The sequence below is a fragment of the Camelina sativa genome, chromosome 3 (genome assembly GCF_030686135.1).
Source record: "Camelina sativa cultivar CO46 ecotype springtype chromosome 3, ASM3068613v1".
NCBI classification, from domain to species: Eukaryota; Viridiplantae; Streptophyta; class Magnoliopsida; order Brassicales; family Brassicaceae; genus Camelina; species Camelina sativa.
The window spans coordinates 15962836-15989620 of NC_141882.1; the positions used below are offsets into that span (position 1 = coordinate 15962836).

The 26785-nt window shown below is 37.7% G+C and overlaps 5 protein-coding genes across 7 annotated transcripts; 3 read left to right on the top strand and 2 right to left on the bottom strand.

Moving 5' to 3' along the window:
• Nucleotides 1-1041: 1041 nt before the first annotated feature.
• On the top strand, nucleotides 1042-4332 carry LOC104777407 (NAC domain-containing protein 16). Its single transcript, XM_010501656.3, has 5 exons — nucleotides 1042-1581; nucleotides 1815-2092; nucleotides 2201-2659; nucleotides 2776-3391; nucleotides 3622-4332. The coding sequence occupies exons 1-5, from the start codon at nucleotides 1407-1409 to the stop codon at nucleotides 3978-3980; spliced, it is 1887 nt and encodes a 628-aa protein (XP_010499958.1). The 5' UTR covers nucleotides 1042-1406; the 3' UTR covers nucleotides 3981-4332.
• Nucleotides 4333-5364: 1032 nt separating this feature from the next.
• LOC104777408 (NAC domain-containing protein 17) lies at nucleotides 5365-8046 on the top strand. The gene is made up of 4 exons (XM_010501657.3): nucleotides 5365-5945; nucleotides 6061-6605; nucleotides 6715-7264; nucleotides 7508-8046. The coding sequence occupies exons 1-4, from the start codon at nucleotides 5759-5761 to the stop codon at nucleotides 7861-7863; spliced, it is 1638 nt and encodes a 545-aa protein (XP_010499959.1). The 5' UTR covers nucleotides 5365-5758; the 3' UTR covers nucleotides 7864-8046.
• An 833-nt stretch (nucleotides 8047-8879) lies between these two features.
• Nucleotides 8880-10467, top strand: LOC104777409 (putative oxidoreductase At4g09670). Its single transcript, XM_010501658.2, has 2 exons — nucleotides 8880-9450; nucleotides 9526-10467. The coding sequence occupies exons 1-2, from the start codon at nucleotides 8992-8994 to the stop codon at nucleotides 10120-10122; spliced, it is 1056 nt and encodes a 351-aa protein (XP_010499960.2). The 5' UTR covers nucleotides 8880-8991; the 3' UTR covers nucleotides 10123-10467.
• A 1874-nt stretch (nucleotides 10468-12341) lies between these two features.
• On the bottom strand, nucleotides 12342-13659 carry LOC147946996 (uncharacterized). Its single transcript, XM_087507321.1, has one exon. It carries the CDS (start codon nucleotides 13596-13598, stop codon nucleotides 12342-12344), a length of 1257 nt encoding a protein of 418 aa, XP_087363447.1. The 5' UTR covers nucleotides 13599-13659.
• A 9304-nt stretch (nucleotides 13660-22963) lies between these two features.
• On the bottom strand, nucleotides 22964-25140 carry LOC104777410 (uncharacterized). Of its 3 annotated transcripts, XR_015593441.1 has the most exons (7): nucleotides 24680-25068; nucleotides 24074-24454; nucleotides 23801-23866; nucleotides 23678-23706; nucleotides 23422-23534; nucleotides 23092-23327; nucleotides 22964-23005 (listed from the first exon to the last, which is right to left on the bottom strand). XR_015593441.1 is itself a non-coding variant. In XM_010501659.3 (6 exons), exons 2-6 carry the CDS (start codon nucleotides 24185-24187, stop codon nucleotides 22965-22967), a joined length of 570 nt encoding a protein of 189 aa, XP_010499961.1. In that variant the 5' UTR covers nucleotides 24188-24454; nucleotides 24680-25140; the 3' UTR covers nucleotide 22964. The 3 variants fall into 3 exon arrangements, 1 of the variants encoding a protein (XP_010499961.1); XR_015593440.1 differs by having other exon boundaries at nucleotides 22964-23327; XM_010501659.3 differs by lacking the exon at nucleotides 23678-23706 and having other exon boundaries at nucleotides 24680-25140.
• Between the last annotated feature and the right edge of the window lie 1645 nt (nucleotides 25141-26785).

Consider the following 26785-nt stretch of genomic DNA (forward strand, 5'->3'; position numbering starts at 1 on the left):
TAATAGCTCCTTAATTAATGTAAGGTGGAGGTCGAGTTGCAACTTGCAAGAGTTGAGTTAGTGTTTCATGCTAGAGACGCTTTTCGAAGCATATAGATGAAGATGAGTGAATAGTGATGCGCTATGTTGCATTTTGTAAACACTTTAGGCTTTACAAAACCTGCATATTATGCAACTAATAACCCTCAAGATTGGTCAAGGTATTATTATCTCTCAAGAGAAATTAATAACATAAATAAACTAGATTAGGATCTGACCGATGTGCGGATTTAAAGTTTTTAAAATAAAATTAAATTTAACAAAAAAATATAAAATAAATAATTTTAGTAAGTAAAAACTATCTATAAAAATAAATTGATACAAGATGTTGCCCTCGCTCATGTAAAGTTTGAGATTTATCTCAAACTCTGGTTTCATTAAAGGGTTTTTCATATGAGTCGGTATACTTGAATTTGGATTTTGTTTTCTGGAGGGATGCCTTTTAGTAAGGTGATCCTGATCAACTTCTTTTTGAGCAATCAGGAAGGGCATAAATAAAAAAAAATCAAAATTTTAAGATCGAGGCTAATGATATAATTGCTTAGAATTTGAGCGATAAGTTAGGCTGGGAAGAGACACTGATCGAATAGTAATTTCTACTGATAAAGTGGCTAAAGCTATGCGAGAAAATTTCAGTATTTTTGGAGACTTAAAACTATTTTTTTGGTTTCATGATCAAGTTTTAAAAAAAAACATCATTGTTTTTTAGTTTTTTTTTTTCTTCTTTGTCATTATTTGTTTTATGTTTGGTTCTTTTAAAAAACAGAAAAACAAAAAATTATATTTTACTAATATGATCATTCTGCAAATTTCGTTATACAATTTTATTTTATTTTATACCTTTCGATTATGTAATGTGATATACAGATCCGAGTCGTATTTGTTTTTTTTCCTTTAAAAGTTAGTTTGATAAGTATTCAATTAATATTAGTATTCAACTTTATGTTGGTAAAATATCCTAAAAGTCAAATAAATAAATAAAATTGTAGGCCACTTGGACGTATATCCCAAAAAGGCCAGCAGATTCTCCGAAACTTCATTTAGTCAGACGCTGACACATAATCACAAAAAAAAAACCAAATCATTCCTTTTGACTCAATCCAAAAAAAAACATCTTTCTCCTATTGCCGATCAAAAAAAAAAAAAAACCCTAGAAAAAAACTTCATCAATCATCCCTCTCTCTTGTTCCGTTCGATCGCCGCGGTTCTTTTTTCTCAGTGTTATGTAGGTTTGATCTCGTTTGTCTCCACTGACAAAAAAACTCGTGAGAGGCGAATGAGAAAGGGTGTGTAGTGTTCTTTTTTTCTTTTTTTTTTTTAAGGGTTTACTTCTCGTTGACCCCAATCGATTCTGATTGTTATCGGAGATGGCTGATTCGTGTTTCAAAGCGGGTAAGTTTAGCGCACCTGGGTTTCGATTTCACCCGACTGATGAGGAGCTTGTTGTTTATTATCTTAAGAGGAAGATCTGTGGTAGAAAGCTTCGTATCAATGCCATTGGTGTCGTTGATGTTTACAAAGTCGATCCTTCTGAATTGCCTGGTAACTTTTTTCATCCTCTTCTTCTCTTTGTAGCTGTAGCTGCTGATTTAAGTATCGTGATCAATTATAGTTTCGGTTGTTGATGATTCGCTGATTATGTGATTACTAGTAAGCCTCTGTTATTGAATCCGATTCAGTCTTCTGATTTTTTATATTATAATCATTTACTCTGTTGTTTTCACAATGTTTTGGGTTCACAATAACTTGTCTAACGCGGCTGAATGTACGTACAGGTCTGTCGATGTTGAAGACAGGAGATAGACAGTGGTTCTTTTTCACTGCAAGGAACAGGAAGTATCCAAACGCAGCTAGGTCAAGTAGAGGCACTGTAACTGGGTATTGGAAGGCTACAGGGAAGGATCGAGTCATTGAGTATAATTCAAGATCTGTAGGACTTAAGAAGACTCTTGTTTTCTATAGAGGTCGGGCTCCTAATGGTGAGCGGACTGATTGGGTGATGCACGAGTACACGATGGATGAAGATGAACTTGGGAGATGTAAGAACGCCAAGGTATTATCATATATCTGTTGCTCTTTGTCAAAACTATATCTTCTGGTCTCAGTTCATTATTAATTTGTACTTAACTAAGCTGCTTTATTTATTTATTTATTTCTACAGGAGTATTATGCTCTTTATAAGCTGTACAAGAAAAGTGGGGCTGGTCCCAAAAATGGTGAACAGTATGGTGCTCCGTTCCAAGAAGAGGAATGGGTTGGTAGTGATAGTGAAGAGGGCGATAACGTTGCTGTACCGGATGATCCTGCTGTGGTCCACTATGAGAACTGTCGTCGTATGGATGATCCTGTGGTCCACTATGAGAACTGTCGTCGTATGGATGATCCTGTGGTCCACTATGACAACAGTCGTTGTATGGATGATCCTGTGGTTCACTACGAGAACTGTCGTCGTATGGATGATCCTGTGGTCATCTATGAGAACAGTCGTCGTATGGATGATACTAAATTTTGCAATCCTGTCAATGTTCGGTTACAGGACATCGAGAAGCTTCTCAATGAAATTCCAGATGCGCCCCGTGTTACTACAAGACACTTTAACGGGTTTACTGGTGTTCCGCAGGTCTGTTTCTTCTCTCTTGCTTTGAGTAATAATATGGTTTTGCTACCAACTATTATTGGCTTAGGCTTTTTCTTTTTTTTTGTGCTTCCTTCACTAACTGAATACTTGTATTGTAGGGTAATAGCGCAGGAGAGATACAGAGCACATTGCTGAATAGTTCTTCTGGAGAGTTTGTTGACCCCCGGAAAACTGGAGTGTTCTTGCCAAATAGCCAGCCATACAACAGGCAGTCTAGTTTTCAGTCCGGTCTGAAGTCAGAAAATTCATTTGAGGCTACCTCTGGTATGTCACCACTTCTAGATTTTGAGAAGGAGGACTACATTGAAATGAATGATCTTCTGATCCCTGAACTCGGAGCTTCTTCAACTGAGATATCCACACAGTTCTTAAACAATGGTGAAGTCAGTGACATTGGTGAATTCGACCAATTGTTCCATGACATTTCCATGTCTTTGGATGCAGACCCTGTTTTTCAGGGAACTTCTACAGATATGTCTTCTCTGAGTAATTTTGCTAACAACACATCAGACCAAAGGCAGCAATTCCTTTATCAACAGTTGGACCAGACCCTTGAGAACCAGCAGAATAACTTCATGCATCCTAATAACTTCATGCATCCTAGTACAACTCTTAATCAGTTCACTGACAATATGTGGTTTAAAGATGGTCAGGCTGTTCTCTTTGACCAACAACCACAATCTTCTTCTGGAGTATTCACTTCACATTCAACAGGTACTTAAAAGTCTCAAACTCATGTTCATCTTGGAGCATTCACTTACGTTGTCTGCCATGTTATTTCCCATGAATCAAAACTGTTTTTTTTCTGCATTTTTTTTTGAATTGAACCAAGAAGTGTATATATGATTACTCATAATACTCTCGGTATGCCCTTTTGTTTAGATATTGAAACATAGTAACCTTAGGCCTTTTTACTGAGACTTTGTGAATATCAATTTGCTTAGGTGTGAAGCCTGAGTCTATGAATCCTACTGTGAGTGTAAATGCCCAAAACAAGGAAGGCCAAAATGGTGGTGGAACAAAGAGCCAGTTCTCATCAGCTCTGTGGGAATTATTGGAATCGATACCTTCAACACCAGCCTCTGCCTGTGAGGGTCCTCTTAACCAGACCTTTGTGCGTATGTCTAGCTTCAGCCGCATCAGGTTCACTGGAACGTCAGTGACTAGTAGAAAAGTCACAGTAGCAAAGAAGCGTATCAGTAACAGAGGATTTCTTCTGTTATCAATTATGGGTGCTTTGTTTGCCTTCTTCTGGGTGTTCATAGCCACCGTTGGAGTTATGGAAAGACCCTGCCTCTCGTGATCTAGGCTCTTGATTCAGGATAAGTTTAGAAGAAAGCATATCGACATTAGTGATTATTGAATCTTTGATTTATGTATAGAGTTTGAAAGAGCTAAGAAAAATAATTTTTAAAGGGTTTTTTTTTTTTTTCTCAATTCTCGATGCCTTTGATTTGCTTGCATATCTTATGGTTTTATCATATCAAACGGCCTCGGCGGAGACGTTAATTCCCTTATGGGTGTTCAGAGCCACAAATAATTTGAAGTTTGTTAACTTTTCTTTGTTTTTGAATTCAAAGTAAAAGGTGTTGTGAAGGTCTTGTTAATCCAACGAACGTTATCAAATCCAGTGGGAATATTTGTTGGGTTGTTCATATATTTTGTGTTGATCCTACTAGGAAGAACATGCTTCTGAAATTGTCCAGTAGAAATACTTATTAGGTTGCTCATATTTTTTGTGTTGGCTCTACTATGAGGACCATGCTTCTGAAATTGTTTGTTGTAGGCCATATACAATTTTTATTGGTTCAGCTTTATTAAAAATTAAAAATATAACTGTTATAGTTAAAGTATTATTATTTTATTTTTTTTTGAGAATGTCCTGCCGTTTCTGTGTTGGAGATGCGTAATAGACGAATGACAACCTATATGGTATATGTGACATGTCACTTTTTTGGTTACGCTCCCGGCTCCCCACGTTAGATTGTCACTGGATTATTCAAGAGAAGCCTTCTAAAACTAATGTCCAATTTCTAAACTCTAAAATTATCATATCAATACGTACACCTCTGTTTCACAAAAGCACTTTTTTACATATTGCGGATGTTCAAGCAGAGTGGCGTCCTAAGATGACAAATATGAAATATGCAACGACTTAAAACATGAAATATGCAATGATTTAAAACGTATTAATTTAACTCCCAATCAACTCAACTTCTTCTCTATTTTTCATATTTGCCAAATTTAGCAAACAAGTCGATCCAGGTTTAGCATTTTAGGATGTTAGATATGATTTGAATGTTTACGGTTTTTGAAGTAGTTTTTGGCTTTAGTTTTTGCAATAACTTATTTTGTAGCCGTTCATGAATATTAAAAAACGACTTGAATTTAGTTATTGAGTGTGTTAAACAAATTTCGAAAAAAAATGAAAATCTATAATTTTTTGGGTTTTCTCCCTCAAAAACCATTGATAAGTTTATTATCTTTTTTCCATTTTTTTTTAGTTTTCTGGAAAAAAAAAATGATCATCAACATAAAACCAAAAACTAAAAACACTACCATTCAATTTAAAAAAAAAAAAAAATTACACCAAAAAAAAACTACAATATTCTTCATGCATGCAGTCAATTCATAATTAATGGGCTGGAACAAGTGTATATTGAGCCCATTAGGCTCTCACAAACTTCGTTGGTCCAAAGTGATCGCGAAGGCTGCTAAGTATAGCACCAAAGCTGAAAACATCTTTCTTCTCAGATAGCCAACCAAATCAACTCAAATCTCATTTCTCCTTCTTTTACCATTGTTTGTTCTTCTCTTCTCTTCTCTGCTGGCCGATCAAACCCTAGGATTTTCAAACCGTTCGATCGCCGAGGGTTGTTCTCACTGTCATGTAGGTTTGATTCTTCTTCTCTTCTGGATCTTGAGCGACGAAGAGAAGAAGAGATCTGAGGTCTTCTTCGAGAGAGAGATAAAGATTTGCTCCCTCGTTGACCCGATCGGTTCTTTTTTTTTTTTTTCTTTCTTTAATCGCTTGAGAATTTTCAATTATTTTCGAGAAATCTGCTCTGATTCGTTACGTAGATGGCGGAATCATCTCCTGATTCGTGTTTTAAAGGAGGCAAATTTAGTGCTCCAGGGTTTAGATTTCACCCGACTGATGAAGAGCTTGTCATGTATTATCTCAAGAGGAAGATTTGTAGGAAGAGGCTTAGAGTTAACGTTATTGGTGTCGTTGATGTTTACAAAATGGATCCTCAGGAATTGCCTGGTAAACCATTTCTTTCATCTCTTTTTCCTTATTTGTTCTTGGAATTAGATTTGGTTATTGTTGATTAGTTGCTGCATCAACTGATTTCATTTTTTTGTGTATTTCGTTGAAACAGGTCAATCGATGTTGAAGACGGGAGATAGACAGTGGTTCTATTTCACTCCAAGGAGTAGGAAGTATCCAAACGCAGCTAGGTCAAGTAGAGGCACTGAGACTGGGTATTGGAAAGCGACGGGAAAGGATCGAGTCATCGAGTACAATTCCAGATCCGTAGGGATTAAAAAGACTCTTGTTTTCTATAGAGGTCGGGCACCTAATGGTGAGCGGACTGATTGGGTGATGCACGAGTACACGATGGATGAAGATGAACTTGGGAGATGTAAGTACCCCCAGGATTACTATGCTCTTTATAAGCTGTTCAAGAAGAGTGGGGCTGGTCCTAAGAATGGTGAACAGTATGGTGCTCCTTTCCAAGAAGAGGAATGGGTTGATGATGATAATGAAGATGAGAACACTGTTGCTGTACCAGATCAACCTGTTGTTCGTTATGAGGATGAGAGGCGACTTTTCAATCCTGTCTGTCTTCAGTTAGAGGATATCGATGTGCTTCTCAATGGTATCCCAGATGCACCTGGTGTTCCTCCAAGATGTATTCCTCAGGTCAGTTTCTTCTCTCTTTAAATGAGAAAGATGATTTTACCACCAAGGTCTTGTTTTACATGTTCGTTTTGTTGCGATTTGCTCACTAAATGGATTATCTTAATTGCAGGTGCACAGTGAAGAAGAGCTGCAGAGCACGTTGGTGAATGATTCTGCTAGAGATTTTGTACCAAACAGCCAGCCATACAACAGGCCCTCAAGTTTTGACTCTTTAGAGACCACTGAAGCCACGTCAATACCTCTGGTGTTTGAGAAGGAGGATTTCATTGAAATGGATGATCTTCTGATACCTGAACTTGGAGCTTCTTCAACTGAGAAAGCCGCACAGGTCCCCAACCATGGTGAATTCGGCGACTTTAATGACTTTGACCAATTGTTCCATGATATTTCCATGTCTTTGGATATGGAACTTATTGATCAGGGAACTTCTACAAATCTGACTTCTGTGAGTAGTTTTGCTAACGACACATCAAACCAAAGACAGCAATTCCTTTATCAACAGCCCCAGGACCAGACTCCTGACAACCAGTTGAACAACATCATGGATCCCAGTACAACTCTCAATCAATTTACTGACGAGATATGGTTCCAAGATGATCAGGCTGTTCTCTTTGATGAACAACAAGCTTTTTCTGGATCATTTGCTCCACCGTCATCAGGTACTTAGACTCATACTTGTCTCGGGGCACTCACCTTTGTTGTCTCTGCTAACTTAACTTATTTCCACTAAGCACGAATATTTTTTCTGCATTTTTCTTTGACCTAAATCAAGACATGTATATATGATACTCTGGCTGTTGTTATTCCTTGATTATCAAACCCTCTTGTTGATATCTTAAAACGCAATAACTTAAGACTATGCCTTTCTACTGATACATTGTGAATACTCCTCCTTTACTTAGGTGTGATACCTGATTCCACCAATCCTACTATGAGTGTGAATGCCCAAGACCAGGAACGCCAAAATGGTGGTGGAACAACAAGCCAGTTCTCATCGGCTCTGTGGGCATTAATGGACTCAATACCTTCAACGCCAGCCTCTGCATGCGAGGGTCCTCTTAACCGAACCTTTGTACGTATGTCTAGCTTCAGCCGTATCAGGTTCAAGGCTAATGGAACGCCAGTGACTAATACCATAGCAAACAAGGGTATCAGAAACAGAGGTTTTCTTCTCTTATCAATCGTGGGTGCCTTGTGTGCCATCTTCTGGGTGTTCATAGCCACCGTTCGAGTCTCAGGTAGAACCGTCTTCTCTTGAAAGACTCGTGGTGGTTTTCTTGAACTCTTAATTACACAGGCAAGCTAGAAGAAGAAAACCATGACCCACATTAGTGATCATGGGATTATTAACCTATTTTAATATATGAAGCTTTGAATTATGTACAGAGTTTGAAAGAGTAAAGAACGGATAATTCTTGATAAAGGAGTTTCTTTTCTTCCCGATTGTCCTTGCTTTTTTTTCTGCATATCTATATCTTCTGGGTTTCATCACAAAGCCTCACAAGAGAAGTTTCCAGAATCAAAAGAGACTGTCTGCTTTGGTTTTGAAGTACTGTGACTTGTGAAGCAAAATCTTGTACTCATCTCTGCTTGAAGTCGTTGGTTAGGTTTGACGATGAAGCAGCTTCAGGCTGAGCTGTGGTGATCTTTATCTTGATAGAGGTGATTGTGATCCCGATTCGTGGAACTGTTACTGAGAAAAGAGAGTAGGATCCGAAGGAATCTGCAAGCCTGAGAAACCAGAGAGCAGATACCGACAAGACAACCAACCGAAGTTTCCTCTGTTCTATCTATCCATTGCAGCTTCCAAGAGAAAGGCTTAAAGGCTTATTTCCTCCCGTCTCCTACCTCTCTGTTAATGATCGCTGAGACGGTTTGCCTTATAATAGTCGCCGCCACTCTTCAATGAAGTTTCTAGTTGCCGAGTCGGCTACATTTAAAAAATCTCATGTGGAAATTTTTAAGAATCAGACAATCTTTAAATGATTTAAGAAAATGGAAATATTTTGTTTCTCTTCTCGCCAATTCTTTTAAAAATGTTACGCGCAAATTATTTAAATATATAAGTTGGAAAAATGAAAAACAAAATCTTTCTTTATTGTTTTCTTACATAAAATTGAAATTTATAGATATCCATATTTGATGGATTTATACTCAAATAAGCAATTTATTTTTATTAATTTATTAATAATAATTGATTCGTAATTTTTATATGATAACGGTAAAAAAGTATATACTTTTTTGTATTCACAAATGTTAATATCAATTTTTTTTGTAACAAAAAATAATTTACCAATTAAATATAAAAATTAGCCGACAAAAACAAATCAAGTGACCAGAGTCTTCTTCACTTCTCTTACCGGAAAAAAAAAAGATTAATGTAATAATGTCCGGAGACAACCCAATCCGAATCGGACTCTTAAGCTGCACCAAAATCGTCCGTAAACTCTCTCGAGCCATCAAGCTCTCTCCAAACGCTACTATCTCCGCCATAGCCACCACCACCAGCTCCATCGAAGAAGCTAAATCATTTGCCGAATCTAACAACTTCCCTCCGAGCACGAAGATCCACGGCTCATACGAGTCGCTTCTAGAAGATCCTGATGTAGACGCCGTCTATTTACCTATTCCGGCTAGTCTCCACGTGGAGTGGGCTGTACGCGCCGCGAGGCAGGGTAAGCATATACTTCTTGATAAGCCTGTTGCTTTGAACGTCTCTGAGTTTGATCAGATCGTGGAAGCTTGTGAGGTTAATGGTGTTCAGTTTATGGATGGGACTCGGTGGATGCATAACCCTAGAGCTGCTAAGATCATGGACTTTATAAAGGATTTTGAGATTAAAACTGTAAGTCTTAAATTAGTAACGTAATCTTAGTTTCTTGAAAATAAGTACACAACGATGGTTGGTTCATATATGCAGGTGCATAGTTGTTTCTCATTTTTAGCAAACGAAAACTTCTTAAGAAATGATATTCGTGTGAAGCCTGGTCTTGATGGGCTTGGAGCTCTTGGTGATGCTGGATGGTACACAATCCAAGCAGCTCTTGTTGCCAACAACTTCAAACTTCCGAAAACCGTCACTGCCTTGCCTGGTCCTGTCTTAAACGATGACGGAATCGTTCTTTCTTGTGGTGCATTGTTCGATTGGGAAGAAGAAGGTATTACCGCGACGATCTACTGTTCCTTCTTGGCAAATCTAACGATGGAGATAACCGCGATCGGTGCGAAAGGTACGGTCAGTGTTCACGACTTTGTTATCCCGTATCGGGAAACCGAGGCTGCGTTTACTACGAGCAGTGGAGGTTGTTGTCTAAGTGAACACAAAGTCATGACCGAGCTTCCACAAGAGGCGTGTATGGTGATAGAGTTTGCTCGGTTGGTTGGAGAAATCAAAAACCGAGGAGCTAAACCGGATGGGTTTTCGCTGAGCTTTAGCCGGAAGACGCAGCTGCTTGTTGATGCGGTGAAAGAGTCGATTGATAATAACCTTGAACCGGTTATTCTCTCCGGACGGTAAAGAAAGAGCTCAGATCATATGGTTCAACGAACAAGTGGCATCAAGATGCGTTTGAGAAGATTTTCCTGCATTATTTATAGTGGACCGTAAGGAAATTTGCTTCAGATATGGAAGGTAGGTATATAACTAAATGGATCTTGATATGCAGAGTGCAACAGATGATGGTTGATGGCGACAAATATTCACATCCCCTACAAGAAAGACAAAGGGAGATGCCGAAAACATTTCCTAGCAATTCTGAAAACGATCTTGTGGGGTTGGAGGAGAATGTTTGTTAAGCTTTTTAGCTTGTAAACTCTATGAAACTAAAAGCTTTGATCTCAATAGTACTTGTTTATCTCTCAATACAAGCTCAAATCCAGAAACAATAAGATCCAAACAACTCTTAAAACTCTCAGATTAGGATTATGAAGAACAAAGTAAAAGATGAGATAAGAGTCTTCCCTCAGACTCTTCTCTCCACCAGTAGCCTCATGTCGGCTAACCCTTCACCACATTTATCATACCCTTCTCTTCTTAATAAACTTCTTATTTATAGCCTCCTAAGCAACTTGTCTCATCTCTCACGTGTGAAGTTTGTTGCACATGATCCCAGATTGATATAGGCATATAGCCCTCCTCACACGTGTGACTTTCTCTTTTACAATTCAGTCCCTGCATCTTATCAATGTTAAGATATTAGTTGGCTATTAATTTGGTGGAGGAAGGTAGCAATCAAGTAATTTCTATAACTGGGATGTGTGGTATTGGTAAAACTACTCTCTGGCTCAACAAGTTTTTAATCATGAGATGGTAAAAATTCATTTTGATGGAGCTGCGTGGGTGTGTATAGTATAGCACAACAGTTTTTACAAGGAAATATGTGTGGCAGACGATTTTACAGAATCTTAGTCCAAAAAATGATGAGCAAATATGACTGCTGAAGACGAGCTTCAAGACAAACTATCTCAATTGGGTTGTAAACCAGTAATTGTTTGATTGTACTTGATGATATGTGGAACGAAGAAGATTGGGACAGAAGAAAGCCTGCGAAAAAGGTGACATCTTATGCTGTATGACATTAAATGAAGGCTTCTTAAAAACTTTTCTTTAGCTTTGAAAATTTGATCTAAGTACTATAGAGCTTGGCAAGGCCTATGGGGCGTGTAACATTTCCTTGTGCTTAAAAATATATTGTAGGATGGAAGGTACTAATGACTTCACGCAACGAGAGAGTGGCCTTACATGCAGATCCAACATGTGTCACTTTAAAACCAAAGTGCCCAACCATTGAAGACAGTTGGACACTTTTTCCAAGGATAGCATTTTCTACAAAAGACACAGTAGGTAAGCTTTCAAGGAGGATAGATTTTTTTTTTATGTTAATCAAAATAGGAACAAATGTTTTATAACGTACTATATATGATTTCCATGTGCATGCTCCCACGAATGATGAAGAAGGATTTGTTTTAGATTACGTTCATCTCCAATACCTGCATTTGACACTGCCAAGGTTGCCTGATGAGATATATTTCCCTTCTCACCTTAGAACCATATCTCTGTGTGAGTGTCGTTTGGTAGAGGATCCGATGCCTTAGCTGCTTCACTTATATGAGGTCAGTTTGTTTAGTTAATCAGTCCAGAATGAGGCTGAAAAAGAAGAGAAAGAGTGAGACGGCAAAGAAGCCGTGAAGAAAACAGAAACTCAAGAGGTTATCTTGCATAATTAAACAGAATTCAAAGCTTCAACAAAGATGGATTGAGAAGAAGGCTGATGCCAAGAACAAACCTGTGAAGTGCCAAACCAAGAGGAAGAAATCTGCGCCTGAAGCAGAACAAGGAAGAAGGCACCAATGCAAGCTTGGTTGCAGCTTCCAAGATGAAATGTATGCAATGAAGCCTTGCATCAAAGAGGAAGAAAATGAAGGTGTTGAGAAGCTTCAATCCTTTGACTAAGGTTGAAAATCTGAGTGGATTTAAAACTTGAAAACGAGAAGGAGATACTGAGGGTTCAAGGAACGACTACGGTTAAGAGAAAGCCGAGGTGATGCATGGTTCAAGTCAAAAAGAGTCCTAAGCTAAAGCAAAGGAGGTGATGGTTCCGAGAATCGCAAAAGAGAAAGCTATGATTAGTACATAAATGCATAACCTGAATGTTAGTAACTACCAACTTAACTTTACAAACATGGATTTGCGTTGGAGCAGAACGCACAATACAACTCCAAAAGAATCAGTGGCTCCTAGCTAGGTAACAGTGATGAAGCAAACCCAAAATCTATCCGACCAAGATCCCAAGCACCTTCGTTGTTGGTACAAACTTCCATTGGATCCACCGGAAGATAGTCCCCGCAAGCAAACCCTGACGGATGGAGCGCAGAAACACCAATATCCCCACTCGGCTTGGAGTTTTCTTTTCTTGATACACCTAACTTTTTTTGTTTGATCCCAAGTAAGTGTGATTCAAGGTTAATGAGATGGTTCCTCAACTCGTCACCCGACAAACCCTTGAGATTCGGGAAGTCGTAGAGATCGGAGGCGTGATTCTTCCTCTTGTAATCACTTAACCCATTGAACTTTCCAACGATCTCTGGTATGCCTCGTGGGTTATCTTGCGGCTCAGGGTAGACATGGAGATCGTTGTCAGGGCCGTAACAGATGAAACCAACAGAGTTTCCGCAAAGAACAGAGAGCTCTGTGGCTTTCTTCTTAAAAGTAGGAAATATATTGTTGAAAAAGTTCTTCTTCGCCCTCTTCAGATCATCATCATCATCACCACCACCACCGGGCTTGTTTGGATTATCATCACGAGGAGCAATCTTAAAAGTTGGAGAAGACGAACGTAACTCTGATTGATTTTGCAGGTCGGGAGGTATTACACGAGAGATATCAGTGGCCGGAAAATAATCACCGCAAGACAACCCTAACGTGAGAGGAGAAGAATCCGAAACACTAAAGACCTTGGAAGCAGCAGCACTAGATCCCAAGCTGGAAACAGTTTCTTGAAAGCCACGGGAAACGTAACCCGACTCTCCAGACCCTAATCGATCATCCGAAGCCTTGCGGTTTGAGATGATGGTGGCGGCGTTGTCTGAAACCCTAAGATGATCATCATTGGGCTTCTTCGAGATTCCTTTTCTTGTTAATATACTCATCTTTTTCTGCTTGATCTCAACTGAGTGGGAGTTAAGCTTAGCGAGATGTCTAAGCAATTCTTCATTCGACAAGCCCTTGAGATATGGCAAGTCGAAGAGATCGGAGGCGTGACTCGTTCTCATGTGATCGCTCAACGCATTGAACTTTCCAACGATCTCCGGTAACGCTTGTGGGTTATCTTGAGGCTCAGGCCAAACATGGAGATCGTTTTCGGGACCGTAACAGATGAAACCGACGGAGTTCCCGCAAAGAACAGAGAGCTCTGTCGCTTTCTTCTTAAAAGCAGGAAATATCTGTTTGAAATAGTTCGTGGACTTGTTTGGTTTCTTCCCGCAAGGAGCCATCCTGAAAAGAGAGAGAGAGAGAGAGAGAGAGAAAACTCGTAAGAGAGATTAAGATGATCGACTAAAGGGTTTGAAAAGTTTCGATCCTAATGTGTGAATGATGATGGGAAAGGGAAGGTTCTGTCGTATATATATAGAGAGATTCAACTCAATCCCATTAGATTTTGTTGATTTTCCTTATTTTACACATTAAGGTTTTTACTATATTTCCTTTTTCATTAGCTAAGAATATATATAATTTCCTATTTCCATACGAATCTGGACAGTATTGAATTATTGATACCTTTTCCTTTTACAGCTTGAACCATTATTTTATTTGATTTTGCTATAATTCTAAAGACATTATTGTATAGTTTTTCTATAGGAAAAATATCCTTTAAACCATGAACGGAGAGTGTTAACGGCAGAGTAACGTCTGTTAGTTGCTCGGTTATCAGATTTAATGTCATGTCTTTTTTGGTTTGGTCAACAAAACTTAATGTTTAAAAGAACTAGTCAACGAAAGTTAATGTTTTAAATGACCTACAACAAAGTTCATGGTTTAAATGACATTTTTCTCGTTTTTCTATAGTCTCCAAAATAATTGAAAAATTAGAAATTCTAAAGATATTAGAAAATTAGAAAAAGTTAGCTAATTTTTCCTTTCTTTTTTTTTTGGGTCACCAGTTTAGCTACGTATTATATATTTGTAAATTTTGTGATGATGATTGCTCACCGGTGAATGGCATAAATGACACCGAATTGGTTTCCTCAAATTATTTACACTTTTGAACAAAAAATAATAATATTTACGTATTGCCCCAAAATTGAAAAAAATAAAACAGAGCAGACCACATCTGATCACAATCGTAACTATTTCTTGCCGTATTTAGGGAAGATCAATTTTCATTTTAGAGCAAGATTACGACAATAGGAATATTGAGATTTGGGTGACAAAAGAAAAGATTAAAAATGGGGATGGAAAAGCTGTAGTGTTGGTGAATCGGATGAGTGTGTAGGTTCGTGAATGGTCGAGTTTAGATGTCAGCTACTACCCGCCAAGTTACTTCGTCGATTAAGATAAAACTCTCATGAGCGTTGTAATATGTTGTTATAACGAGGAGGGAAAAGCTTGTATTTGAAAGCTTAATGAGAAAATAGATAAAACTTGGAGAAAAAGAACTTTATTTTACTTTTGGCAACTCAAGGTTTTTACAAGGAAGGCTATTGATATATATAAGGGAACTTTCTAGATGGATTGATGCCCTAGACAGGTGTCCTATTAGCATTTGATGGCACTAGATCCAAAAACTCCAAATTTGTTGTTGAGAAAGTTGTGTGGCAAGATGCTTTTTGTCGAGAACACACCATTTGTGTGTGTTGCTTTGTTGCAGTCTTTTGGTGGCAATGGTGAAGTGTTGTTGGGCCTCGTAGAGCCCATAGCAGATGTTGGACTTGGACCAGTTTTGCATATGAGCAAAACCTTTGGAACAATTGGAGGGTTTATGTTCTTGCTAATACACCTCCTCAAAGTTGGTGTCGAAGGATCGGAGACTCCAAGTTTGTACCTCAAATCATAGAATGGTTCTTGAGGAAGAGATTTGGTGAAGATGTTCTGGTATTCTGCAGGAATGTGTTTAACCACTAAAGCATCTTGTGCAACCCTTTCACGAACATAGTGAAAATCCACATCAAAATGTTTAGACCTTGCATGTAAGGCTGGGTTAGCAGTGAGATAAAGTGCAGAAAGATTATCACAGTATAACTCTGGAGTATCCTACTGTTTAACACCAAGGGAATCAAGCAATGCAGTGATCCACTTGAGCTCAGATGCAGCAGAAGACATGGTTCTGTATTCAGCTTCAGTTGAAGACTTGGAGACCGTAGGATGGCGTTTTGCAGACCAGGAGATAATGTTTGTCCCAAGAAAAGTACAGAATCCTCCTGTAGAGTGTCTAGTTTCTTTACAACATGCCCAATCACTATCATTGTAGGCACGAAGAGCATAATCTGTCCTTGAAATGATATCAACTCCCATATGAACTATACCTTTTAAGTATCGTAGAACACGTTTCAGGAGATGGAAATCAGCAACAGTTGGAGTGTGCATCTTTTGGCACACAAGATTAACAACAAATTGGAGGTCTGGTCGAGTAAGAGTTAGGTACTGCAGTTTTTCCACCAAACTTTGAAAATAAGTAGGATCAGAGAAAGCTTTATCTTGTCCTTCAACACGATCAAGCTGAAGAGGTAAAGGAGTTGTCATTGGAGCACAATCAAGCATACCAGCAGTCACTAGAAGATCTTTGGCATATTTTTCCTGATTTAAGAACAGACCACCCTCATGAAAATGAGCTTGCATACCGAGAAAATAATGTTAAGGACCCAAGTCTTTCATCCGAAACTCTTTGTTTAAACATTCCAAAAATCCTTGAATTAGTTGATCATTGCTTCCAGTCAATATCATATCATCAACATATAGCAGGAGATACATCATATCCTTGCCTTGTCTGTAAACAAACAATGAGGGATCTGGAATACTGCAAAAGAAACCAAACTTGAGTAGATAATTGCTGAACTTATCAAACCAAGCACGTGGAGCTTATTTGAGTTTGCACACATAATCAGGTCTTAGAGGATCTTCAAAGCCAGGGGGTGCTGCATATAAACTGTTTCTTTAAGATCTCCATGCAAGAATGCATCTTTCACATCTAGGTGCTTAATGTTCCAGTTCTTAGCTACTGCAGTGTGGAGAATAGAACGAACAATAGTTGTTCTAATCACTGGACTAAAATTTTCAATGAAATCAACTCCTTCTACTTGGTCATACCCCTTAGCAATTAATCTTGCTTTTAACTTATCAAGACTACCATCAGAGTTAAGCTTGGTTCTGAAAACCCATTTACAACCCAGAACATGCTCAGCTTCCTCTGGTGGAGCCAAGTCCCATGCATCAACTTCACGCATCGTAGACATTTCTTCTCTCATTGCGTTATTCCATCCTTCATCCTTTAAAATAGACTTCACTGTTTTAGGTTCAGGATAATTACTTTTAACTGTAAAAACGCATATCAAGGATTTGGTTTGAAAATTCCTGACTTTGCTCGAGTGATCATTGGATGAGTGGATGTTGTTGCAGGAAGATCCTCAGTCACGTTTGTTGCCTCTTCTGCAGAAGAAGCAAGACTTGTTTCACTGATTTCTAAAGGTGATGGGATCCTCTGAACAGAGATAGGAGCAGGAGCTGGTTGATTCGAAGGTAAAGGAGGAAAATCTTCTTCCGAAAAGAGAGCATCACATGTTATTTGAGGAAATGCACTTGACAGTGAGACAGATTCAGATGTGTCCATCCCGCTATCAGAAACAAGAGAGCTTTTGCCTATAGAAGTAGGATCAAAGCCTGTTGTACACTCAGAACTCTCTGTTTCTTTAGCAGTAGACACTACTGAAGGACTCTTTGAAGGTGAAAGAAAACTAGACTGCCAAGCTGAAAGCAATGGAGTCTGAACTTTTGAAGCATAATCATGATATATTTCTGTATATGGGAAATGCTTTTCATCAAACAAAACATGTCTGCTGATGTAGACTCTACCAGTTGGAGGATGCAAGCACTTATAACCTTTGTACTTCTCATTGTAACCCAAAAACACAGAGTGCAAAGACTTTGGATTGAACTTGTTTACACCATAAGAACGAAGATAAGGATAACATGAGCATCCAAAGACTCTTAGAGAAGTATAAATTGGTGTTTTCTAGATGCAAAACCTCATAAGGACTAGCCTTGTTGTTCAACACAGAGGAAGGCAGCAGATTACCTAAGAAGCTTGCAGTGAAAAATGCTTTGACCCAAAGTTCCTGAGGTGCATGACTCTAGAACAACATTGACAAACCAAGTTTTGTAATGTGTCTGTGTTTTCGGTCAACAAGACCGTTTTGTTGTGGTGTATGAGGACAAGAGATAAGCTGTTTTATTCCTTCATTTGAGAGATGAGCGGTAAATCTTGTACTGATAAATTCACCCCCTCCATCACACTGGAACATCTGAATCTTTTGATGAAGTTGATTCTTAGTTAAGTGTTGAAATTGAAGGAATATAGAGTATAAATCTGATTTTTGCTTGAGAGGATAGAACCATGTGAATCTTGAGTAATGATCAACAAAAATAACATAGTAACGAAATCCTTGAGGACAAACAACTGGAGATGGACCCCATAAATCACAATGAATGCGTTCTCGGGGCTTAGAAGCAACATAATCTGAAGAAAGAAAAGGTAATCTACTGATCTTTCCTAACTGACAAGCTTCACATATATGAGAAGATGTCTTATTCAGAATGATAGAGTTGTTTCTTGACAAGAACTGTAGAACCTCATTGTGTGGATGACCAAGCCTTTGATGCCATATCTCTTCACTGGCTACTTGTTGTCTGTTGGAGTAGAGGGCATTGAACTTGGAGTCCTTTAGCACATAGAGACTATTGGCCTTGTTTCCTGTCGTGAGGAGCTGTTTTGTCTACAGGTCCTTTATCCGAACAAAGTGTGAGTCGAATTTTACAGAGCATGGATAATCATCAGTCAATTTTGAAACAGATAAGACTGACTTAGTGATATTAGGACAGACCAAAACATCTTTTAGAGGTAACTTACCTTGAAGAGTTGTGGAGCCAACATGCGTTATTGGGAGAAACTCACCATTTCGAACAATCACTAAATTTGTGCATGCATACGGCTGAGCACTTTGTAAAGCAGTTGTGGAGTTTGTTACATGTGTTGTAGCACCAGTATCATAAACCCATTCATGCCCCACAACATATTCCTGATCAGAGAGCCTCATTGCTGCTAAAGCTTGAGCAAATTAACTGTTATAGTAGTCCTCCTCAAAGCGGTGATAGCAGTTGTAAGCGGAATGGCCAGGCTTTCCACAAATCTGACAAGATGTTCGAGTAGACTGAAACTGCTGAGAAAAGCCTCTGCCTTGTGTTGAGTAACCTCGACCACCTCTGTTATGACCACCTCTACTTTGACCTCTACCCCTGTTTGAGCGACCTTGAAACGACCTGACCCATTTTTTTAAAAAATACTATATATATAATTAAGCATCCCATACTACTTAATTAAATCAACCCAAACCACAAAACATCATTTAAACCAGCCATAACCATCTTACACAGCGGAAACGTACAAACAATACCAAACCAACATATCCTTAATACAATAACATTCCTAACCATTCTATCCAACAACCTATCATAACTCTAACCAAGGTTCCAACACATAACCATAAATAACCAACAACACACAAATGAGACCCTAGATCATCCTTCTCCTCATCGCCTTGATTCCACGTTCACACTTGCCTTTACCTGCACCGCAAACACAAATTAAGATGCATGAGTATTTAATAAACACTTAGTGAGGCCATCCTCCCATCTACTGGGCTATACACACAAGCAACTGAGATTCCATTATTAAAGCCAATAACCAAAACACAAGCAACACAACAAATCAGGAAAACAAGACTCGGTCAAGTCTGGTGTCGACCGACACTAAGTCGGTGTCGACCGACGCTAACACGTCACTGGTGTCGACCGACACTTGGTCGGTCTCAACCAACACTCAATGAACAGGTGGATGCAAGGTGTTTCAATTACCCTTATGTTGTTGTAGCATAAAGGATATCAATCCATAATGGGTGTAATGCAAGCAATCAGGATATGAATACTCATCTAAGTCAAGCCAAATATGATGAATGTGTTTATCTAACAACCTAATAATGATAATAAAATGCAGAATGTAAAGCTACTAAGACAAGATACTAATGCAAGATAAACAGTGAAACAAACAGTAATGATGCTAAACAAGAACAGAAACTAGACTAATGCAAGACAAGTAATGAAACAAGATTAAACAGGAACTTAATGAATGCAACAAGAATGGAACAAGAAATGAAACAAGTAAATGCAGAACATAAACAAGAACACTGGATGGTGCTCGAGCAAGCACTCGATCGAGTGAGTGGTCGAGTTAACTTGCGGATGAAAAACAGAGACAAAGCAACAACCAAAACAGAGCAAAACTAAAGTAAATCAAACAGGAAACAAGTAACAATACTTAAACTAGGAAATCAATAAACAAAGAAAGGTCCTAAGGATGGATTCATGGGCTGGGCTCAAGCTATGGTTATCTAGACTGATCAACAAATCTCAATCAACAATGAGCTATCTCTAGACAACGATCTTCTAATACATGTTAATCCATTCTCATGACAATAACAATCAAGCTTAAATACTTCTTAGACCTAGCTCTCACTAGCTATTACATATAAAAGCAGGCATTAAACAACCAGATCATCAATGTCAAAAACCATTTAAAACATCTAATCTCTTAGCATGCTTCATGATAATCTCTAGCATTAGCCTTATCTAGCAACTTAGACATTGGTGTGATGCTAAGAAGCTTAAGATCTGTTCTTACCTTCTCAGTGATAGAACATCATAGAGCATATCTAATCTAGAAGAGATATATAACAATAAAGCTTGATCAATCTAAACACCCATAACCTTTACCCAGCCTAATCTATCCCTAAAATCCTAAGCCACTACTCACAAGCACTAAACATGATGAACAAAGTTATAAACCCATAAATCAATGAAACTTGCATGATTAGATAGATGAGAATAAGATCTACAATATTGAAATCAATATTGATATATATAAGGGAACTTTCTAGATGGATTGGACTAATGCCCTAGACAGGTGTCCTAATAGGATTTGATGGCACTAGAATCCAAAAACTCCAAATTTGTTGTTGAGAAAGTTGTGTGGCAAGATGGCCTTTTGCCGAGAACACACCATTTGTGTGTGTTGCTTTGTTGCAGTCTTTTGGCGGCAATGGTGAAGTGTTGTTGGGCCTCGCAGAGCCCATAGCAGATGTTGGACTTGGACCAGTTTTGCTTGCGAGCAAAACCTCTAGAACAATTGGAGGGTTTATGTTCTTGCTAATAGTATTTATATCGCCAAAGGAGATAAGTTCCTTGAAATTGAAATAATTGATTTGGTTGGTCAGTATCGTTCTTGTCACTGTACCTATTTTCCAAGTTTGATGCAAGTTCCTACGTTCCAAGTTTGAGCGGTAGGGGTATAACCCAACAGCAGAAGGTTGAATCCCGCTTTAAGCTCCCGTGGGGAGTACAAGTGAGCGTTGGAATTGGAGCCTTGGAGGAGAAGAGTGGGACGATGTTTCATCGAAGATGTGAAAAAAGTAATCGTAGATTCTTATAATTTTGACATCATTTTTTTTCAAGTTTTACTACTGCAACGGTAACGTATATGTATAAAAACTACAATTACTACTCTATAAAATTTCCCAGCACTAGTGTTAATTGAATCCCTATGAGCCGACTCATGAGCCGCTTTGATTTCACCTACAACTACGTAGTTGTAGCCGAAGAAGCTCATAGGGATTCGACTGAGATTAGTGCAGTGAAATTTTATACAGATTATAGCTGTATTACTTAGTTTATTTTATTTTCTTAGCTTATTTTATTTTTATAACTTTATACAAAGTTTCATAACTTTATATATATATATATATATATATATAACTATAGATTATAGTAGTCGACGATGACTACATTGAAGCCGTTGAGGGGATTTACATTGAGAGTCACATCACCTTCATCGTGCTCTGAGCACAAGGGTAAAACGTCGCTACTGTTAGGATTATTAGAGGGTATGCCCTTTGTGCCTGGAGGAGGACGAGGCTCGAAGATTGTTGAATCAAGGATTCACACAATGAATTTGTTTGAGTGAGGAACAAATTCACTTAAGATCTCTTTCTAAAAAACTGGATTAAAGCTAGAAAATAAAGAGGGATTATGATCTCTTGAATAAGAAGTTAGGGTTTCTCTCAAGAACAATGAAGAACTAGGGTTTTTTATATTCATTCTTAGAGGATTTACAACAAGAGGGTACCCCTCTATTTATATGAATGCACTGATTACAAGATAATTCTATTTTCCTTTAATCTCGGATTGAAGATATGGTAAATTTACTCTTCTGATGATCAGGTTGGGTTTAGGGGGCGGTTTCGGAGGTAGGTCAAGTGACTTCGTCGGGCTTCTGCTTATAGGTCCGTTTAGTTGGCCCAAAGAGGGTTCTCCGGTTTAGATGATGTGAAAAGTTACTCGGTTTACTTTCGATTTAGATTGGTATGTCGTGGATGCTAAATTCCGCACCAACAATCTGATTTTGTGGAGGAAGCTCTGATGTACACCTCACTGCTCTGGGCGTCCACCTCTCCCCCTTTCTTTAGAATTTTTTCATTTTCAAGATGAATAAATGATCTGTATGATGAAGTTAGTTAGTTATTTAACTAAAAAAATATATTCTATCTTTACTATATAAAAATTGATGTCTCAAACTAAACTAAATGCTATGAGTTGAAATACCTTTTTGGACTTTTGAGATTGTCGAAAACTATAACAAAGATATTAACCAATCGATATTACAAAACTTATGTTGCTGAAAATAAAATAAACAAGTTATATGAAGCATTTCTCTCGCTTCTCCAATTCTCGTGTTTGTAGACGAAGAGCAATATTATCATGTTAGAGGATATCTTTGTGGTGGATAAGCTCATTGTTGGTATGGTTGCTGCACTTGATGGCTTATGAAGATGTTAGTATGGTTGCTGCACTTGTTAGTCTTAGAAATTTCCATATACTATTTCAAGTATAAGGTCTATTAATTGATCCTTGAAAAATTGTTAGTAATACCCTTTTATAGATATCTTTTCAAACCTACTTTTTTTTTGGTCATTTTTAATTTTAAATTTTTGGTTTTAGGTTATCTATTTTATATTTAGTTTATAGTTTTGAAGAGAGTAGAGTTTATTATTTAGAGTTCAGGGTTTACAACTAACTCATTTTGTATGTAGAAAATGATAATATTGAAAATGAACTACAAGAGAATATATTTTTGCGAAAAGGTACAAAAAAATGATAATTTTGCACAATGTAACTAACGTGCTAAGCCAAAAAAAAACATGATCACGTTGTTGAAGAAAGAAGATTGTCGTAATAAATGATTTGTTGTCAGCTCTCTCCCTAAAGTCAATGACTATGTGTTGTTTAAAATAGCCTAAAATAGCCTATTCTAATTGTTTTTAAGACCATGTCCAGTGTTCAAAAATAAACTAATCATATAATAAATATTAAATTAATTAAGTCAACTCAATAACAACTTAAACCAATATCATCAATGGAGCAACCCATATGCAGGTTTCTCAATCATAAAACTGAAACTGCTTTGCAAGTTGAAAAAAAATTATGTGATCATTCTCTCAATACTTGCAGTAATCATAAGGAAGAAAAAAAAACACAGGCATTCAAATCATAAACAATTCCATATAAAACAAGTTGAATGAATCTGTAACAATAACAACACAACAAACACAATTAGCTTTTGTAACCTTTTAAATTTTGATCATTATCTCAGCAGAAGAGAGCCCTTACTTGTTGATGAATTGTTCCCATCTCCAATCTTGAAATGAGAAATCAAAGCAAAGCAAAAACAGAGCAATATCACCATTATCGGAAACACGATCAACAAGACCAAAAATTTCATCTTGTAACGCTTGACAAAGGGAAGAACACCGGATTTTATGAAACTAGAGCGGTTTGAGACCTCATGAAGCTGAATTAACCCCTTCTCAGGCCTCATATGCTTTTCATTGTTGTCCCATTTGTACCTTAAAATTATACCAACAAGAAAATATGAGAAACTGCATTTCCAAAAAAAATTTAGAGACAACAACATAAGTTGAGACAAGAGAGAAGACAAACTCTCCAATGGCTCCAAGAAGCAATGCATCTGGCTCTTTTGGAGCTGCGATGGTCTCCTCCAACTCCGAAAGCAGCTCCTCCAGTGGGCATCTCCCGGAAGCTAAATTCCACTTCTGATAAAGAGCACAAACGCAATGTCTTAGACATATCAGTGGCAAAGAAACACCCACTTTGATTACCTTCCAAATGGGATTAAACAGCAACAACATAAAGAAAGAAAAAAGAGAAAGAAAGAAATGGGAACAATAGAGAAAACCTTCCAAAGATCCAAAAAAGAGGGGTTACCTGATTAGCCAAACCATGGAGAACAGTATATATTATAAGAGCTGAAAGCTTTCATAATCAAACAGAGGGGATAAAAATGATTAGAATCCATTACCATATCAACAGTGATGTTCCCCACTTGAACCTTTCCATGTTCTGATTTCAATTTCTTCAAACAGTCCTGAAATAACAAGTTGTATATGAGAAAAGAAAATAACTAGAATAGAGAGAAGAGCTTCACTGCTTGTAATATGACCTAAACTTATAGACTCCATAGGACACAAAGGAACAGAACTTAAGCCCTTGGCAGTGTATTCATATAAAACATGAATGATCCATGAACATAGCGAGGGTTCCAGAAACAAATGCATGGGATCAAACGACAAACCTTGAGCCAGTCATACATTGTCAGTGATGTGGCTGTGCAAACCATAGTAATTGATCCGTGAAACTTCACTTGTCTAAAACTGCCGATACAAGGTGCTTTTATGAAGTAGTCCATAGCGGATTTGTATGGCGTGGAGAGCTAGCGACATTGCTTTGGCAAGAAATATCAATCTGAGGGGCAAGCCAGCAGCGAGTTGCTGGGTAGGATATATGTTCCAAGTATACTCTGTAACTGCATACGTGAAGAGCAAATGGGAACTGGTCTTCTAGCTGATTTACATCAATAAACTCTTGCTTCCACCGTCCCCTTGCTGCTTCCTCCTATGCATCTTCTGTACTTCCCTCTGAATTGATCACTTCAAGCCCTTCATATCCCATCAAACTAAACAAAAGAAAACATAATTGATTCCTTCATAACCACACACGCACACACAAAATTCCCCAATGCTAGCTCAACAATTGAACAAAAGCCTTCAAATCCCAACCAAATGAAATAATATAACATCCCACCATAGTTTCCAGCATAACAAGCATGTGAATCCAGCCCAGCTAAAGAACTGAGGATCCGAAGATGAGAAATCGTATATGGGGATTTTGAATTCATTACCCGTTAACTGATTTGGACATGACCGATCTGAAATTGGTGATGAATAAACCAATAGAGGCGAAGAAACCTCCGTCGTTTTTTGGATCGACAGAAGCCATCAATCACCACCGCTGATTACAGAAACAGCAGAGTATTAGATCGATCGGCGACGGAGATGACGAAGAAGCCGATTCTTCGTTCGTTGGCGCCTCTTCCTCTTCTCTGTCTCGTTCTCGGGTTCGTTGGTCGCCATAGTTATCTCACGTCTTTAAGTCGGAAAAACCAATCGATTATATTGAATCGACTGAAATCAACGACAAATGAAGAGGAATCGATTGAACCTGGATTCACCGTTCATCGAGAGAGGAAATAGAGACATAGTCAGGAAAAGAAAAAAGAAAATGAGGACAAAAAATTGTCTTTTATATTTAATCAATATCCAACCAAAACTTGCCACGTATCGTTTCTATAGAGTTGCTTCCGCTTCTCTTCAGAGCAACCATCCTCCGCTAAATAGGCAAATTTTTGGGTTCTTCATTTATTTTTAAGAAGAGAAATTGGTTGAGCAACCCAATTAGAACACCACTGGATAAGCTCTAACCGCACAACCCTATGATAGAACAACAAGTATGCTGTGGAGAGGCCACCATTAGTCATCTTGATGTCAGATTGAGTAACAGCTGAAACATTACTATCACTAAAACAAAATCATTTGTTCTCGTTCAACTTAGTAGACACAATATAATGACCACCAACCAGGCCACCACCCTTGTGATTACTTATGACATAAAGTTCATAAACATATTGACTATCTTTATTCTCTACGACTTACGCAAATATAGATAGTGTATTGGAAAATCCACCATCGTTTCAATATTCTTGGTAGTAATGATATATGCGAACTGTTTCATGTGAAATACAACTACATGAAGTGATCAATGGAACTTGATTTGACTTGAACTGTCCTTGGAAGACATCTTTTTATCATTGAGTTGTTTCGGTCATTTGTCATATTTTGTTCTAATCAATCCAATAGGAAAACAAGTAATATTAAGAAGATGCTCCTCGTTAGTATCTTCTTCATTTCATCTCTGTTGATTTTGCGATTTGAGATTTTGTTTTTGATTTCGTTTTTGATTTCTTATCTGCCGATTGGGTTTTAGGTTGTTTGTTGCACTTGAAGTCTCATCTCTGAGCTTTGGTTTTGATTCTGTTTTTTAGTTTGATTAAGCTTCGTTTTTTCTTTCTCCCAATGATGCAGAACACTTTCGATCATGAGTCGCCGCTGCCTACTGTTTCTCTGGTTACACTATCAATCTCTTAGCACTTGATTTTATCACATTTTCTATTTCTATTAATGATCATTTGACCAATAAACTCTTAATATATAGTTAATTTAGGGAGAATTGCACATAGACCCACTTTTGCCAAACTCCGTTGCAGCCACACCCACTTCTTGAGTGTGGTGTACTTTTTGGGGTGTTTAGGCTGAGTTTTGATAAAACTAAGACAAGTTTGCCTTTGTCCTTCATTTTGAGACACAAAAAAATTACAGTTTTGGTAAGTATTGTTGGCCATTCAATATTTACAAATAAAGAAGATCCAATAGACAGAACTGATTGTCTGGTTTTTTTTTACTTATTCAATGGTTCCCCCTTTCTTTCTCTCTCTCTTTTTTTTTTTTATCTTTATTATCATTTATTTAGTTATTATCAATAAATTTTGTATATTTTTTTACATAGTAGACTATGATTACATTTTTTCTACATTTTAAGATGCGCTTTGCTATATTTTAGATGAATAAATTGTATGCTATCCATTTTTAGCTGAACATTTGGTTGACGATAAATGGATGGTAAACTGTGGATACTTACTTATGCTTTAATATTTTTAAAACATATAAAAACCTAATTAATTAAAAAGTTTGTGGATACTAGTAACACATCACCATGTGATGATTTAGGTTTTAAAATGTAGGGTTTAAGATTTATCATACAATTCATGGATACTAGTAACACATCACCATGTGATGATTTAGGGTTTAGGGTTTAGGGTTCATGTGGTAGGAATTAGGGTTTTAGGTTTTGGATTTTTGGAAAAAATGATGGTTTAGGTTTTAGTGTTTAG